General features: G+C 49.9%; 1 protein-coding gene across 1 annotated transcript; it reads left to right on the plus strand.

Moving 5' to 3' along the window:
• The first annotated feature begins 5,626 nt into the window (after positions 1 to 5,626).
• On the plus strand, positions 5,627 to 14,074 carry LOC105494029 (C-C motif chemokine ligand 22). Its single transcript, XM_011762100.3, has 3 exons — positions 5,627 to 5,805; positions 7,744 to 7,867; positions 11,380 to 14,074. The coding sequence occupies exons 1-3, from the start codon at positions 5,733 to 5,735 to the stop codon at positions 11,462 to 11,464; spliced, it is 282 nt and encodes a 93-aa protein (XP_011760402.1). The 5' UTR covers positions 5,627 to 5,732; the 3' UTR covers positions 11,465 to 14,074.
• The last annotated feature ends 3,514 nt before the right edge of the window (positions 14,075 to 17,588 follow it).

Genomic DNA, 17,588 nt, shown 5'->3' on the forward strand with positions numbered 1-17,588 from the left:
CTTCTCCTCCGCCACCCCAAGTTTTATTATGACACATTTTATTCTTATTTATTTTGTTCTTTCTTTCCCCCCCCACCCCCCCGAATACCTTCAGCTGCCTTTATATGATACATTTTAAATATTCAGGAAAGTGCTTAGAGTAGTTCAATGATCACCAGTATCTCCACTGCCAAGCTGCAACATTGTTGACGCTCAGTTTACCGCATATACTTAGTCTCTCCTTTCTCTCTCTGGGAGATACGCACACACACACACACACATATACACATACATCTACATGCACACATGCATATATACAAACACATACATACTACATATACATCCATATATACACACATATGCAGACACATATTACATAAATATTCATACATATACACATACATCTAGATATGATAGGCACATACATCTATAGTTATACATGCACATATATATACACAAACTACATACATATCCATATATACACACATATATAGATAGGTACATCTGCAGCTATACACACATATGCACATATATTACATACATATTCATATATACACACATATGTAGATGTGCACATACATCTATAGTTATGCATACACATACGTATACACACATATTGCATACATATCCATATATGTATACACACATTTTTTTTCTCCTGAACTCTTTGGGAGTAAGGTGATCACGACCTTTATCCCTAAATACTTCAGTGTTTTATGACCTTTATCCCTAAATACTTCATCTTCTAGGAATGAGGACATTTTCCTACATTACACTGAAGAAAATCAACAATAAAGCACTAATAATCTACTATACTATCCAGCCCATAGTCACATTTCCACATTTCCACACTGTCCCCAAAAGATCTTTTTAGAGCTGTTTTTTCTTTTCTTTTTTTCTTTTTTTTTGAGATGGAATCTTGCACTGTTGCTCAGACTGGAGTGCAGTGGTGCCATCTTGGCTCACTGCAACTTCCACCTCTTGAGTTCAAGCAATTACTCTATCTCAGCTTCCTGAGTAGCTGGGATTACAGGTGCGCACCACCACGCCAGGCTAATTTTTGTATTTTTAGTAGAGATGGGGTTTCACCATTTTGGCAGGCTAGTTTTGAACTCCAGACCTCGGGTGATCCACCTGCCTCGGCCTCCCAAAGTGCTGGGATAACAGGCGTGAGCCACTGAGCCTGGCCCCCTGTTTTTCCTTTTTCTTTTCTGAGATAGGGTCTTGCTCTGTCACCCAGCCTGGAGTGCCGTGGCGTGATCTTGGCTCACTGTAACCTCCACCTCCTGGGCTCAAATGATCCTCCCATCTCAGCTTCCCGAGTAGCTGGAACTACAGGCACATGCCACTACACTCGGTTAATTTTTTTGTATTTTTTGTAGAGAGGGGTTTTCACCATATTACCCAGACTGGTATAGATTTCTGGCCTCAAGTGAGCCTCAGACCCACAAACTGCTGGGATTACAGGCATGAGCTACTATGCCCTGACTGTTTTTGCAAAGCTAGGATTCAATCAAGGTCCATGAATTGCATTTGGCTGTTATGTCTCTTAAGCCTCTTTTAATCATAAATGTTCTATTCACTTTATTATTTTTCTAAAACAACATTAACTTTTTTTTAAATTTTGGAGACAGAGTCTCACTTTGTTGCCCAGGCTGGAGTGCAGTGACACAATCTTGGCTCACTGCAACCTCCTCTTCCCAGGTTCAGGTGATTCTCATGCCTCTGCCATCCAAGTAGCTGGGACTACAGGCATGCACCACCACATCCAGCTAAATTTTTGTATTTTTAGTAGAGATGGGGTTTCACCACGTAGGCCAGGCTGGTCTCAAACTCCTGACCTCAAGTGGTCTGCCCACCAGGGCCTCCCAAAGTGCTCACAGGCTTGAGCCACCGCGCCAGACTGACATTAACTTCTTGATGATCTGCGTACAGTTATCCTGAAGAGCATCTGGAAGGTTCCACCTTCTGGCGTTGTCTGATCGCTTCCTCATGGGGCCATTTATCTTCTTCCTCTAGCCCCTGTATTTCTTGTCAACTGGTAATTAATACTAGGGACTTGATTTGATTCTAGGGAAGCACCTTTTAAAAGAATGGTAAAAATATGAATAACATACATTTACCATTTTAGCCATTTTTAAGTGTACAGTTCAGTGGAATTCAGTACATTTACACTGTTGTGCAACCATCACTACCATCCACCTCCAGAACTTTCATCTTGCAAAACGGAGACTGTGTCCCCTTGAAACTCAAACGCCCATTCCCCCACCTCCAGCCCCTGGCAACCACCATTCTGCCTTCTGTCTCTGTGAATGTGACTATTCCAGGTTCCCCAAAGCAGCAGAATCATACAGTATTTGTTCTTTTGTGACTGGTCCTGGGTCAGGGCTTTTGACAAGAGGTCCTCTGAGGTGATGCCGTGCACTTCAGTTTGCATCCTAGCAGGAGCTCACGGGAGCCCTGCGGTCCCTGCCTGCCAGCCTCTCCACTCAGCTGCGCTCTGTATCTCTACCCATTCTGTCTCTACCCACTCTGTCTCAGCTGTTCAGCCCTCTCAGTCTGTCTGGGCCTTTGCATCTGCTGTGTCTCTCCCTGGCAGGCTCCTTCCTATCTTTTTTTTTTTTTTTTTTTCGAGATGGAGTCTCGCTTTGCCACCCAGGCTGGAGTACAGTGGTGCAATCTTGGCTTACCCCAACCTCTGCCTGCCTCCTGGCTTCAAGCGATTCTCCTACCTCAGCCTCCCAAGTAGCTGGGATTATAGGTGTGCACCACCGTGTATGGCTAATTTTTGTATTTTTGGTAGAGATGGGGTTTCACCATGTTGGCCAGGCTGGTCTTGAACTCCTGACCTCAAATGATCTGCCTGCCTCAGCCTCCCAAAGTGCTGGGATTATAAGCATGAGCCACTGTGCCTTGCCTCCCTTCTATCTTTGAATTTCAGCTGAAATGTCACCCCCTTCTAGAGGCCTTTCCCGACTGCCTATCCCAAAGCTGCTTCTCTGTTTCATTCGCTTCCTGGTGTTCCTCCCAGCCTGACACTACGTTGTTTGCCATGTTTGTCTGTTGTGGAAGACAAACTCCATCAGAGCAGGGGCCCCTGCTCTCCTGTTCAGGCTGCCTTCCCAGGCTCTGGCAGTGCACTTGGCACATAGTAGGTGCTTGTATGAGCTTCTTCTGGCTGCTGTAACAAATGACCATGAACTTGGTGGCTTAAAACATCACAAATTTATTATCCAATAGCCTGAGATGTCAGAAGTCCTAAATCAGTCTCAGTGGACTAAACTCAAGGTGTAGGGAGAGATAAGTTCTTTCTGGAGACTCTAGGGGAGAATCTGTTTCCCTACCTCTTCCAGCTTCTCCAGCCCGCCTGCATCCCTGGGTGCAGAGTTCCACGTCACTGGGACCTCTGCTCTGTCATCCATCATCTCTTCTGACTCTGATCCACTGCCTCCCTTTTGAAATAATCCTGTGATTGCCTTCGGCCTGTCCAGATAATCCAAGAAATCTCCCTCTTTAAAGATTCTAGGTCAGGTATGGTGGCTCACACCCATAATCCTAGCACTTCAAAAGGCCGAGGTAGGAGGATTGCTTGAGGCCAGGAGTTCGAGACCAGCCCTGGCAACATAGTGAGACCCCCATCTCTAGAAGAAATAAAAATTAGCAGGGCATGGTGGCACACACCTGTATTCCCAGCTACTTAAGCGGCTGAGGCAGTAGGATCGCTTGAGCCCAGGAAGTCAAGGCTGCAGTGAGCTGTGATTGCACCACTGCACTCCAGCCTATGTGACAGAGTGAGATCCTGCCTCTAAAACAACAACAACAACAAAAATCCGAAACCCTAAACAGTCACATCTGCAAAGTCCTTTTTACCACATAAGGTAACATATTCATAGGTTTTGGGGATTAGAATGTGGACATTTAGGGGGGCCGTTATTCTGTCTACGACAGGGTTCAACAAATATTTGCTGAATGAAGGAATTGGATGAAGGGATGGCTCCCTTTATAAATGGAGTCCCAAGTTCTGAGTTCCAGGCCTGGCGTAGCCTCTGTGTGGCTGTGTGAGCTGGGCAAGTCGTCTTTTTCTCTGAACCTCAGTTTCCTCTTTCATTAGATGTGTTGTTTTTGTTTGTTTGTTTGTTTGTTTGTTTGAGATGGAGTCTCATTCTCTCACTCAGGCTAGAGCACAGTGGTGCAGTCTTGGCTCACTGCAACCTCTGCCTCTCACCGGATTCAAGCGATTCTCCTGTCTCAGCCGCCCGAGTAGCTGGGATAACAGGCGCGTGCCATCATGTTCAGCCAATTTTTGTATTTTTGGTAGAGATGGGGTTTCTCCATGTTGGCCAGGCTGGTCTTGAACTCCTGACCTCAGGTGATCCACCTGCCTGGGCCTCCCAAAGTGCTGGGATTGCAGGATTACAGGAATGAGCCACCGTGCCCAGCCCATGTGTTCCAAGCACCTACCATGTGCCTGATCCTCAGAAGGCCCTGGGAATGCCAGGAAAAATGAAGGGAGACCCCAGCCTCCTAGAGCTTGGAGTCTGGCTTCTAGGGAGGGGCTTGAGAAAGAGAAAACCTGACACAGTCTGCCCAGGGCCACATTCCAGGCCCCCTAGAAGGCTTTGAAGTCCTGAGAGGGTGTGCTTACCAAGGACGTGACATTTCAAACAGCTTTGACGCATAAGTAGGAGTTTATGCGGTAGAGATGTGGAAAGTGACATTAAAGGCCAGGGACAGGCCGCAGTCCCTTTTGAGGAACTGTGAGGAGTGTGGTGTGATCCCTCAGGGGAGGGAGACCAGTGGGGAAAGGCCTGTCCGGAAATGGGGCCTTGAGGGCCACAGACAGGAGCCCAGGTCCTGCCCTTAGGTGAATGGGGAGCCACAGCAGGGTTTTGAAGCAGGAGAGAGAGTGTGTAGCTCGGGACCACGCACTCTGGCTGCTGCAGGGTAAGGATGGCATTGAGGGGGCCAGCATCCCAGCCTGAGGTAGAGGTGGTCCGGACTGGGCAAGGACAGTGGGGTTGGAGAGAAGAAGCAGATCTGAGAGAGATTTAGGAAGCAGAATCAACAGGACATGGACATGGTGAGGGACTGAGACGGGAGTAGGGGAGGGAGAGCCTGGCAGCCACTGGGAAGGAAAATCAGGCAGGATAGAAGTGTGGGTGGACGCTTTTCATAAACCGTTGGGAAATCTATGACCTGGCCCAAATGTGGACTTCGCAAGAAGCCCCAGAAGAGGCTGTTGATGGGTCAATGGGTCCATAGGCCTCTCCCATTGAAGAGAGATCAGTGATGCTGTCATTAAGGGTACAAGACAGGCCTCAATTCCAGGTGAGGGTTGGTCCACATTCTCACTTGATTTACAACCAGTGAAGTCAACAGGGATGTGAAACCATCTCCCTTACTTCCAGATGGGGAAACCAAGTCCCAGAGACAGCTAGACAAGGCCACACAGCGTGGAGACCCTGGGGAGCACGAGCCTCTAAGAGGGGGATTTTACAAGTCTCTCTGAAACCAGAGGAGAGGACAGATTTGGGGGGGGTCCCCTCTGAGTGGTTCCCCGCCAAAGAGAATTTCTCCACTTTGGAGGAAGTGGGAGGTAGTTCTCCTTTTGAGATGTGAATGTCAAGTGACTCCGGGCACCCCGGTGACTAAGAGGTAAGTAAGTGAGGCTTGTGGGTGGAGCCAGCATCTTAAATAGCAGGTCTTCCTATGTCCCTTTGCAGACACCTGGGCTGAGACATACAGGACAAAGCATGGCTCGCCTACAGACTGTGTTCCTGGGTGTCCTCATCCTCCTTGCTGTGGCGCTTCAAGCAACTGAGGCAGGTGAGGCTGGGGAGCAGGAAGGCCCCCTACAGAGGCCAGGGCGGACGCTGGGGTGTCTTCCGCATGTCTTGGACAAGCACTGGACTGAGAACAGAAGACCTCAGTCTGCGGTTGGCTCTTGCGGTCTTCGGCTAGTTACAGTGCTTCTCTGGGCCTCAGTTTACAAGTCTGTTGAATGGGTAGTCTTGAAGGCTTGGAGTCTAGGATCTGTCTCAGTTGGGTTGGGGGTTGTGGTGGGCATAGCCTTGGGATCTCCTGCTCCAGAAAACTCAAGCATAGGGCCCTAGGGGTGTGGGTGAGGAGCTTCTAAGGGGTCAGGTCTGAGTAGGGGAAGGCAGGTCTGGGGCAAGTGGTTCTCCCTTGGAAAGCTGGTGCTGCCCTCCTACCATCCTTTTTTTTTTAATTTTATTATTTTTTAAATTATTTTATTATATTTTATTTTATTTTTTGAGACAGAGTTTTGCTCTTGTTGCCCAGGCTGGAGTACGGTGAAGCAATCTTGCCCCACTGCAAACTCCACCTCTCAGGTTCAAGCAATTCTCCTGCCTCAGCCTCCTGAGTAGCTGGGATTACAGGCATGTACCACCATGCCTGGCTAATTTTTGTATTTTTAGTGGAGACAGGGTTTCACCATGTTGGCCAGGCTGGTCTCAAACTCCTGACCTCAGATGATCCATCCACCTCCGCCTCCCAAAGAGCTGGGATTACAGGCGTGAGCCACTGCGCCTAGCCTAAATTTATTTTTTATTTCATTTTATTTATTTATTTTTTGAGATGGAGTCTCTGTCGCCCAGGTTGGAGTGCAGTGGCGCAATCTTGGCTCACTGCAACCTCTACCTCTGGGGTTAAAGTGATTCTCCTGCCTCAGCCTCCTGAGTAGCTGGGATTACAGGCACCCACCACCATGCCCGGCTAATTTTTGTATTTTTAGTAGAGATGGGGTTTCACCATGTTGACCAGGCTTGTCTTGAACTCCTGACTTTAAGTGATACTCCCATCTCAGCCTGCCTAAGTGCTATGATTACAGGCGTGAGCCACTGTGCTGGGCTCCCTATCCATTTTTGTCCAGAACTTGTCCTCAGTATGGGTTCCTGACTCCTTCTCCACCCCACTCTATGCTTGTGCTGTGTTGGGTGGAGGAGTGAGCACTGGAGTGGGGTGGGGCAGCTATAAACAAGAATGGCTCCCAGCTGCTGGGCTTTCTGAGCGCTTTTCATGCATTAAACACCCTCTGAAGCTGGTACTGTTATTACCCCTTTGGTCAGATGAGGAAATTGGGCCTCAGAGGATTCAATGACTTGGTCAGGGTGGCCCAGTGAGTCAGGGGAAAGCGGGACTCGAACCCGGGTCTATGTGACTGTCCTCTGTTGAGCCTTCGTCCTGACTCTGCTGCATCTTGCTGTGTGATCCTGGGCAAGTGCCTCTCCGTCTCTGGACCGCAGCCTTCCCACTGCACACATATGAGCAGAAGCTGACTTCTCAAGTGCCCATGTGCTGATGGATGACTGGGGAGCTTGTCAAAATGCACACCGGATTCAGCAGGTCTGGCGCCGGGGGGCTGAGCATTTCTGACAAGCTCCCAGGTGACGCTGATGCCATGGACCATGGACCTTACCTTGAACAGCAAGGATCTAAGGCACCTTGTGGCTCAGAGTCACTGAGTCCCATCTTGGGGTACAGCTGATGCTTAGTTGTTCTGAATCCCTGTTCCTAGAGCTGACTGTCCCAGAGTGTAGACATCAGACCGTAAGTGGCTTCTCAGAAGCTCCAAGGGTAGGATCTTGGAGGGCTCAGAATCCTCTGGTTACCATCCTTCCACATGAGAACAGAAAAACTGCATCTCTTTCCTGAAGCCTGGAGAGGCCGAGATCAGGGGCTGGGACCGAGGGTGACCTCTCTGGGCTCCGCTTGTGCATTCACTGGGCACCCCTCCGCTAGGCCCCTATGGCGCCAACATGGAAGACAGCGTCTGCTGCCGTGATTACGTCCGTTACCGTATGCCCCTGCGTGTGGTGAAACACTTCTACTGGACCTCAGACTCCTGCCCGAGGCCTGGCGTGGTGTGAGTAGGAAGCTGGGGCCACAGGGTCTTGGTGGGTCTGATGGGTACAGCCTGGGATGGCCCAGGTGCTGCTGGATGGGACATACCCAGGGATGAGAGGGATGTGGCAGGGCTACCGGATGCTTGCCAGGATGGCTTGGCTGGACGAGATGGGTCAGTTCAGGCTTGGGTGTACTACAAACAAAAATAATGTGATCATTTAGCAAATATCATCAGGTGCTTACTAGGCTCCAGGCAGTGTCAGGTTCTGAGGATGCTGAGCTGAGTGAATAGGGTGCCGCCACAGTGTGGGCATGGCAGTAGGCCATCAGTAGCTGTGGCATCTAGGGTATTTGGGTATAGCAGGTATAGGAGTATGCCTAGTGCCACTGAGTCAGCAAAGATGCTCCCAGGTTTTGGGCAAAAATGGATGGTGAACCAGGTGTGGTGGCTCATGCCTGTAATTCCAGCACTTTGGGAGGCCGAGGCAGGCAGATCACTTGAGGTCAGGAGTTCGAGATCAGCCTAGTCAACATGGTGAAACCCCATCTCTACTAAAAATACAAAATTAGCTGAGTGTGGTGGTGCGTGCCTGTGGTCCCAGCTACTTGGGAGGCTGAGGCAGGAGAATCGTTTGAACCTGGAAGGTGGAGGTTGCAGTGAGCCGAGATCACTCTACCTCACTCCAGCCTGGGCAACAGAGCGAGACACTGTCTCAAAAAAAAAAAAAATGCTCACACCAGAACTGTCTTGGATCCTCTCCAGGCTTCCAGAAGTCCGAGGCAACCCATTTTGACCAGAAGAATAATATTAAGAGCTAAAATTTCCAAGGCGCCTCCCGAGTGCCAGGCACTGTTCTGATCATTACCTGTGTTAATTGGTTTAATTCTCACAACAATCCTATGAGGAGGTTCAATGATTCCCATGGTAGGGACGGAGAAACAGGCTTAGCAAGGGACAGTGACCTGCTCAAGGCTGCCCAGGCTGGAGCCAGAACTCACTCCTGGTTCCTTGTTCAGGGCTTTCTCCCGAGTTTCTTGTTCTCCTTTGCTTCTTTCTCTGGCTTCTTTGCCTCCTTTTCCCTGGCCTGGAGCCTGCACCTGCACCTGGCTGGGTGACAGGTCCTGCCCGCTCTGAGTTAGCCTCTCTGGCTGGTTCTCCAACTGCTCAGAGCCTGCTGTCCACCAAATCACACACTGGGGGAGGCTGGGTTTAGGGACTCATGACCCGCTTTGGGCCTCTATTATCTTCTTCTCGTCTTCCTCCTCCTTACCGCTGACACCATTTCATTTTTTTTTTTTTTTTTTTTTTTGAGACGGAGTCTCGCTCTGTCGCCCAGGCTGGAGTGCAGTGGCCGGATCTCAGCTCACTGCAAGCTCCGCCTCCCGGGTTCACGCCATTCTCCTGCCTCAGCCTCCCGAGTAGCTGGGACTACAGGCGCCCGCCACCTCGCCCGGCTAGTTTTTTGTATTTTTTAGTAGAGACGGGGTTTCACCGTGTCAACCAGGATGGTCTTGATCTCCTGACCTCGTGATCCGCCCGTCTCGGCCTCCCAAAGTGCTGGGATTACAGGCTTGAGCCACCGCGCCCGGCCGACACCATTTCTTAGAGGGATCTGCAGGTGAATAATAAAGAAGGCTGAAGCAGGAAGCCCCCCCAGAGTTCTTCTCTCTTTAACTCTGAGCCTCAGTTTCCCCAACAGTATAATGAAGTAATAACCTTTACTTATTTGACTTATTTGTATTTTCAAACACATAGAGAGTGCTTGCTAAGTGCTAGGCACTGTTGTAAGCACTTTATAAATATGAACTCATTTAATCCTTGAAACAATCCTACGCAGCAGGTGCCGTCATGATCCCCTTTTCACAGGTGAGGAAATGAGCACACAGAGGTTAGGGGGCCCCTTGAGCGTTTGTTACAGGGCACAGTAATGTAAGAGGAAGGTGAAGAGCTCAAAGTCTGGCGCATAATAGATGCTCAATTGCTGGACATGGTAGTGCCTCTCAGCTACTTGGGAGGCTGAGGCAGGAGGATTGCCTGAACCCTGGATTTTGAGGTGAACCTGGTAACTTAGTGAGACTCTTTTTTTTGGAGACGGAGTCTCGCTGTGTCGCCCAGGCTGGAGTGCTGTGGCCGGATCTCAGTTCACTGCAAGCTCCGCCTCCCGGGTTTACGCCATTCTCCTGCCTCAGCCTCCCGAGTAGCTGGGACTACAGGCGCCCGCCACCTCACCCGGCTAGTTTTTTTGTATTTTTTAGTAGAGACGGGGTTTCACCGGGTTAGCCAGGATGGTCTCGATCTCCTGACTTCGTGATCCGCCCGTCTTGGCCTCCCAAAGTGCTGGGATTACAGGCTTGAGCCACCGCGCCCAGCCTTTTTTTTTTTTTAAATAAAAAAAGCTGAGTGCAGTGGCTTACACCTGTAATCTCAGCACTTTGGGAGGCCAAGTTGGGAGGATCACTTGAGACCAGGAGTTCAAGACAAGTCTGGGCAATAGAGTGAGACCCTGTCTCTAAAATCAATCAATCAATCAATCAAATCATATGTGATCATTGGATTTTGAGCCAGAAGGGACCCTAGAAAGAATGTGTCTTGAGGCTCAGAGTAATTAAGCGTATTATAAGACTCTTGGGGATTCTGGCTTGGCGAGGTGGCTCACTCCTGTAATCCCAGCACTTTGGGAGGCCGAGACAGGCAGATCACTTGAAGTCAGGAGTTCAAGACCAGCCTGGCCAACATGGTGAAAACCCATCTCTACTAAAAATACAAAAATTAGCTGGGCATTGTGGTGGGCACCTGTAATCCCGGCTACCTGGGAGGCTGAGGCAGGGGGATCTCCTGAACCCGGGAGGTGGAGGTTGCAGTGAGCCAAAATTGTACCACTACACTCCAGCCTGGGTGACAGAGACTCCATCTAAAAAAAAAAAAACCACCCAACTCTTGGGGATTCTATTTCATGGCCTCACCTGGAACTCAAGGCCGGGACTAAAGAGCTGAGGGTCCTGGAAGTCCTTGCTGCTCCTCTTCCTTTTTTTTTTCTTGACACATGGTCTCATTCTGTTACCCAGGCTGGAGTACAGTGGAGCAGAGACCTGGGCTCACTGCAGCCTCGATGTCCTGAGCTCAAGCAATGCTCCCACCTCAGCCTCCCAAATAGCTGAGATCACAGGCGCATGCCACCATGCCTGGCTGACTTGTACATTTTTGTAGAGACAGGGTTTTGCCATGTTGCCTAGGATGGTCTCAAACCCCTAGGCTCAAACAATCCTCCTGCCTCGGCCTCCCAAAGTGCTGCGTTTACAGGCATGAGCTCCTGGCCTTCTCTTCCTCTTGAGAAATATTCTTTTCACACCACAGGTGACTCGTAAATTTTGAACCACTCTATTTAGCAGGTAATGTCACGTGCAGTAGGTGACTCATAAATGCTGAGCCCTGCATAAAGTTGGTGGCTCATAAATGCTAAGTTCCTGAGGGTGTGGCCTCCTTGCTGCATGCTAATGTTGCTGCATTGTCTCTGGGGTCTCCCCTTCCAGGTTGCTAACCTCCAGGGATAAGGAGATCTGTGCCGATCCCAGAGTGCCCTGGGTGAAGATGATTCTCAATAAGCTGAGCCAATGAAGAGCCTCTTCTGATGACCATGGCCTCGGCTCCTCCAGGAAGGCTCAGGAGCCCTACCTCCCTGACATTACAGCTGCTCCGGCCGGAAGCCTGTGCCAACTCTCTGCATTCCCTGATCTCCATCCCTGTGGCTGTCACCCTTTGTCACCTCCGTGCTGTCACTCCCATATCCCCCTGATCCCTCTAACCCATCCTCTGCCTCCCTGCAGCCAGACTGCCCTGTTCCCATCAGCGATTCCCCTGCTCAAACCCTTCCATGACTCCCCACTGCCCTAAGCTGAGGTCAGGGCTCCCAAGCCTGGCATGCAGCCTTCTGGATCTGGGTTCCATCTCTGTCTCCAGCCTGCCCACTTCCCTTCATGCATGTTGGGTTCTAGCTCCCTGTTCTCCAAACCCATACTACACATCCCACTTCTGGGGTCTTTGCCTGGGATGTTGCCGACACCCAGAAAGTCCCACCACCTGCACAGGTGTAGCCCCACCAGCCCTCCAAGGCATTGCTCGCCCAAGCAGCTGGTAATTCCATTTCATGTATTAGACGTCCCCTGGCCCTCTGTCCTCTCTTAATAACCCTAGTCACAGTCTCCCCAGATTCTTGGGATTTGGGGGTTGTCTCCCCCACCTCCCCACTAGTTGGACCACGGTTTATATCTAAGTTACTCTGGTCTCCCGGCCTCTAGCATAGAGCACTGCAGACAGGCCCCAGCTCAGAATCAGAGCCCAGAAAGTGGCTGCAGACAAAAATCAATAAAACTAATGACCCTCCCCTCTCCCTGCCAAAAGGCATTTTGAGATCAATACAGAGACTCAAGGTCACTAGAAAGGGGCCAGCTGGGTCCATGTGAAGCCCCAAATTTGCCCAGATTCACCTTTCTTCCCCCACTCTCCCCCCTTTTTTTTTTTTGAGATGAGATGGAGTTTCGTTCTTGTCACCCAGGTTGGAGTGCAATGGTGCGGTCTTGGCTCATTGAAGCCTCCACCTCCTGGGCTTAAGTGATTCTCTTGCCTCAGTCTCCTGAGTAGCTGGGATTACAGGTTCCCGCTACCACGCCCGGCTAATTTTTGTATTTTTAGTAGAGACGAGGCTTCACCTTGTTGGCCAGGCTGGTCTCGAACTCCTGTCCTCAGGTAATCTGCCTACCTCAGCCTCCCAAAGTGCTGGGATTATAGGCATGAGCCACAGCGCCTGGCCTCTTCCCTCACCCCCTTTTTTTTTTTTTTTTTTTTTTTTTTTATGACAGAGTCTCACTCTGTTGCCAGGGCTGGAATGCAATGGCGTGATCTCAGCTCACTACAACCTCGACCTCCTGGGTTCAAGCGATTCTCCTGCCCCAGCCTCCCAAGTAGCTGGGATTACACGTGTGTGCCACTATGGCTGGATAATTTTTGTATTTTTAGTAGAGACAGGGTTTCACTATGTTGGCCAGGCTGGTCTTGAACTCATGACCTCAAGTGATCCACCTTCCTTGGGCTCCCAAAGTGCTAAGATTACAGGCATGAGCTACCACACCTGGCCTCCCCCTTTTTTCCTAATAGGAGACTCCTGTAGCTTTCTTCCCCGTTTTAGCTATGTGTCATGTCTGCTTACACTTCCTTCTCCCCTCAGGCTTTTTTTTGGATGGTCCTCCAACCTCCAATACCCAGGCCTGGCCTCTTCAGAGTACCCCCCATTCCACTTTCCCTGCCTCCTTCCTTAAATAGCTGACAGTCAAATTCATGCTATGGTGTGAATGAGTACCCTTGGCTTGGTATTATAAGCTGGAGTTATATATGTATTTGAAAACAGAGTAAATACTTAAGAGGTCAAATGGATGAATGGAAGAATTTTAGGAACTGTGTGAGAGGGGGACAAGGTGAAGCTTTCCTGGCCCTGGGAGGAAGCTGGCTGTGGTAGGGTAGCGCGCTCTCTCTCTCTCTCTGTGGCAGGAGGCAAAGAGTGGGGTGTAATTGAGTGAAGGAATCCTGGGTAGAAACCATTCTCAGGTGGTTGAGACAGGCTAAAGACTGGGATTTGGGTCTATCTATGCCTTTCTGGTTGATTTTTGTAGAGACGGGGTTTTGCCATGTTACCAGGCTGGTCTCAAACTCCTGGGCTCAAGCGATCCTCCTGGCTCAGCCTCCCAAAGTGCTGGGATTACAGGCATGAGCCACCACGCCTGGCTTCCTCTTCCTCTTGAGAAATATTCTTTTCATACTGCAGGTATGGGACAGCAGTGTCCCAGGTAAAGGACATACATGTTACAAGTGCCTGGTCCTTTCTGAGGGAGCCTGGTGCCGCTCTGCCGGGTATTTGAAGCTGCGGAACTGGAGGAGGCCATTTCACTCCCTGAACTCAGCCTGAAAAATCACAGTGAGAATGTCCATCTTATAGGCTTGCTGTGGGGCTCAGGTTGAAAGTGTGGGGAGTGACACTGCCTAGGCATACAGCTCAGTGTCATCGAGGGCCTGTGTCCCTCCCAAGCCCAGGGTTAACCTGCCTGCCGCAGGCACTAGGAGGACTAATCTGCCTACTGCCCGTGAACGGGACCCTCAAGCGTCCTGGGATTTCCTTTCCCCTCCTGTCCTGCCCTTGCCCCTCAGGATTTCTGGAAAATAAATCCTTTAAAATAGTGTCTGCTTTGGTTTCCTGGCATTTGCTGTCCCTGTGAGATGGGGCAAGGGACACCATTGATCCCCTCTATCCCACTGGGGAAGTCTTCACGTTGAAATAGGCGGTGACTTGCCCAAGGTCACCCAGTGAGTGGTGGGAGTCTAGGCTGGACACAAGGGCCTGGGAGGTGGCTGCACAGGTGCTGACAGGGAAGCCCAGACATTTGTCCCAGAGTTCCCAGCCCACCTCGGGACCCGCTGTCAGGAGGATTTTATAAACCATTAAAGCAGTCCCCACGTCTCGAGCCTTCAGCAGCATAATCACTCAACTACTCAGCCTTCACCTTCCCGCCACACGGGCAGACACTGGAGAAAGGGAGGGAGTAGTCAGGAAAGTCTACGTCCTGCAACAAACACCTCCAAATCTCAGTGGCTCAACTCATCAGAAGCTATTTCTTCTCACACGAAGTCTAATCAGGCATTCTCAGTCTTAGGCAACCTTCCACATGGTCATTTCAGGGACCCAGGCCCCTTCCTTCTGGTACAGCCAACGTGGTCACAGGCAGAGGAAATGCTAAGCACCCATGGGAAACCCTCCTTGCTGGCCAGAAAATATAAGCTGGGAGAACTGGGAGGGGCGGGGCCCCAGGGGCCTTGGAGGTGGCGGCAGGGGTGGTCCCCGGTCATGCCCATCCCTTCTCCAACCCTGGTCCTGCAGGAGTGCCCTGATCTCCCCATCCTCCTCTCCAGAGCTGTTTCTGTGCTACTTCCGGGGCTGGGGGAGTCCCTCGTGTCCCCAGAGAACAGCATAGGCTCCCTGCTCCCTGGGGCACAGGGTCTTGGCCACCTGAGGGCTTGTGGAAGGTGAGGACAAGGACACCCCCATTCTCACCACCCCCACCCCACCCCAGAGGAAACTTTCTGCATCCAGTGCTACCCTTTTTTTTTTTTTTTCTCGTCGTTACTCTGGTTATCCCTCAGCCCAAGACCTTCCCAGCTCTCTCCAGCCTGTGAACAGCATTCTCATTCTTCACTCCCGCTTCACAGTTCTCTGCAGTTGGGCCCAGCTGCAGCCTCCATTGGAGCCAATGGCATTGGGCCATTCCCCACCCCTGAATACGTCCTGTCCCTTCCACCTTGGTGAGGCTTTCACCTCTGCCTGGAATGGTCTGTCAAAATCCTGCCTAGGTTCATGCGACAGGGTGCCAGCCCAGCATGCCACAACTGACTTGCAAATCACAAGGGGACTAATTCTTCTACAATAAAGATGTCTAACAATCACCCATCGATCCATCAATCCCATCCATCCAAGGAAAAGTGGAGCAACTGGTGCTTGTGAAGTGTACGGTATTACTCATAATAGATTCTTGCCAAGAGTATGTAGCCTGGGTCTAATCAAGCCTTTAGATCTAACTCTCAGTTTACAGGAAATAAATAGGATAGAGGAACAAATTAGGTGACATCACAAGGAAATAACTAAATTAAGAATGAGAACATTGTATAAGACAATGGACTTGACTTTGCTCTTTTTTTTCTTTTCTTTTTTTTTTGAGACGGAGTCTCACTCTGCCACCCAGGCTGGAGGGCAGCAACCTCCACCTCCAGGGTTCAAGCAGTTCCCTAGCCTCAGCCTTCCAAGTAGCTGGGATTATAGGCACATGCCACCATGCCCAGCTAATTTTTGTATTTTTAGTAGAGACGGAGTTTCACCATGTTGGCTAGGCTAGTCTCGAACTCCTGACCTCAAGTGATCTGCTTACCTTGGCCTCCCAAAGTGCTAGGATTACAGGCGTGAGACACTGAACCCAGCCGACTTGACTCTTAAGAAAGTTGAAGTCATTAAAAAGTGGTCTATGCAAGTGGTCTATGTAGACTCAAAAGAAATACCCATATGCAGTGCATGAACCTAGATCGGATCCTGGTTAAAAAAATAAAAGAAAGGAGGGAATAAAGGAAAGAAAGAAGGAAGGGAGGCGCCAGGTGTGGTAGCTCATGCTTATAATTCCAGCACTTTGGGAGGCCAAGGTGGACGGATTGCTGGAGGCCAGGAGTTTGAGACCAGCTTGTGCAACATGGGAAAACCCTGTCTCTACAACAACAACAACAACAAAAACACAGTAACTAGCCAGGCATGGTGGCATGAGCCTGTGGTCCCAGCTACTTGGGAAGTTGAGCTGGGAGGATCTCTTGTGCCTGGGAGGTCGAGGCTGTAGTGAGCTGAGATTATACCACTGCACGCTCACCTGGGTGACAGAGAGGGACCCTGTCTCAAAAAAATAAATAAAATAAAAAGAAAGGGTGTGAGGGAGAGAAGAAAGGAGGCAGAAAGAAGGAAAGAAGGAGAGAGGAGAAACTACGAAATACATTTTGGGACAATTAGAGAAATTTGGATATGAACTGGGTGTTAGATGACATATAGGAATTATTGTTAATTTTGTTAGATGGGATAATGATATTATATTTATGTAAGACAATAGCTTTATTCAGAGGAGATGCATGCTGGAATATTTAGGGGCAAAGTGTCAAGCATCTATAATTTACTTTGCAATGGTTTGGCTAAAAAATAAAAATAGAAAAGATAAAACAATTATTTAAAAATACCAATCATTGGTTGTAGAGGTTTTGTCTGTTTGTTTGTTTGAGGCAGAGTTTCACTCTTGTTGCCCAGGCTGGAGTGCAGTGTTGCAATCTCGGCTCACTGCAACCTCCGCTTCCCGGATTCAAGCAATTCTCCTGCCTCAGCCTCCCAAGTAGCTGGGATTACAGGCATCTGCCACAACACTTGACTAATTTTTTGTGTTTTTAGTAGAGTCAGGGTTTCACCATGTTGGCCGGGCTGGTCTCAAACTCCTGAGCTCAGGTGATCCACCTGCCTCGGCCTCCCAAACTGCTGGGATTATAGGCGTGAGCCACCGTGCCCAGCCCCAAAGCCCTTGCTTTCTAAATACTTATTTGGAGCATAGTGGGGGGCCAGGGAATAAGGGCCTCTACTCCCCAGTATTTGCCCCACCTGGCTCCTGTCCTTCATGAGGTGTAGCACTTCCCAGGGTGGCTGCCTTCTTCCTCTCCGCCTTCTCCCTCCTCCCCTCTCTTCCTTTCACCCTTTCCTCCCTGCTTCTCTCTCTTCCCTTTTTCTCCTCTTTCCCCTTCTCCCTCTCTTTTTCCTCCCACCCCTGCCCCTTCTTCCTCTTCTGTTCTTTTTTTCTTTTTTTTTTTTTTAGACAGAGTCTCACTCTGTCACCCAGGCTGGAGTGCAGTAGCATGATCTTGGCTCACTGCAACCTCTGCCTCCCAGGTTCAAGTGATTCTCCTGCCTCAGCCTCCCAAGTAGCTGGGATTACAGGTGTGCACCACACCCAGCTAGTTTTTGTATTTTTAGTACAGACGAGGTTTCACCATGTTGGCCAGGCTGGTCTCGAACTCCTGACCTCAGGTGATCCACCCACCTTGGCCTCCCAAAGTGCTGGGATTACAGGTGTGAGCCACTGCACTTGGCCTCCTCCTTTGTTCTTACATAAACAGAGCAGAAAGAACA

The sequence above is a fragment of the Macaca nemestrina genome, chromosome 18, assembly GCF_043159975.1.
Source record: "Macaca nemestrina isolate mMacNem1 chromosome 18, mMacNem.hap1, whole genome shotgun sequence".
Classification (NCBI taxonomy): Eukaryota; Metazoa; Chordata; class Mammalia; order Primates; family Cercopithecidae; genus Macaca; species Macaca nemestrina.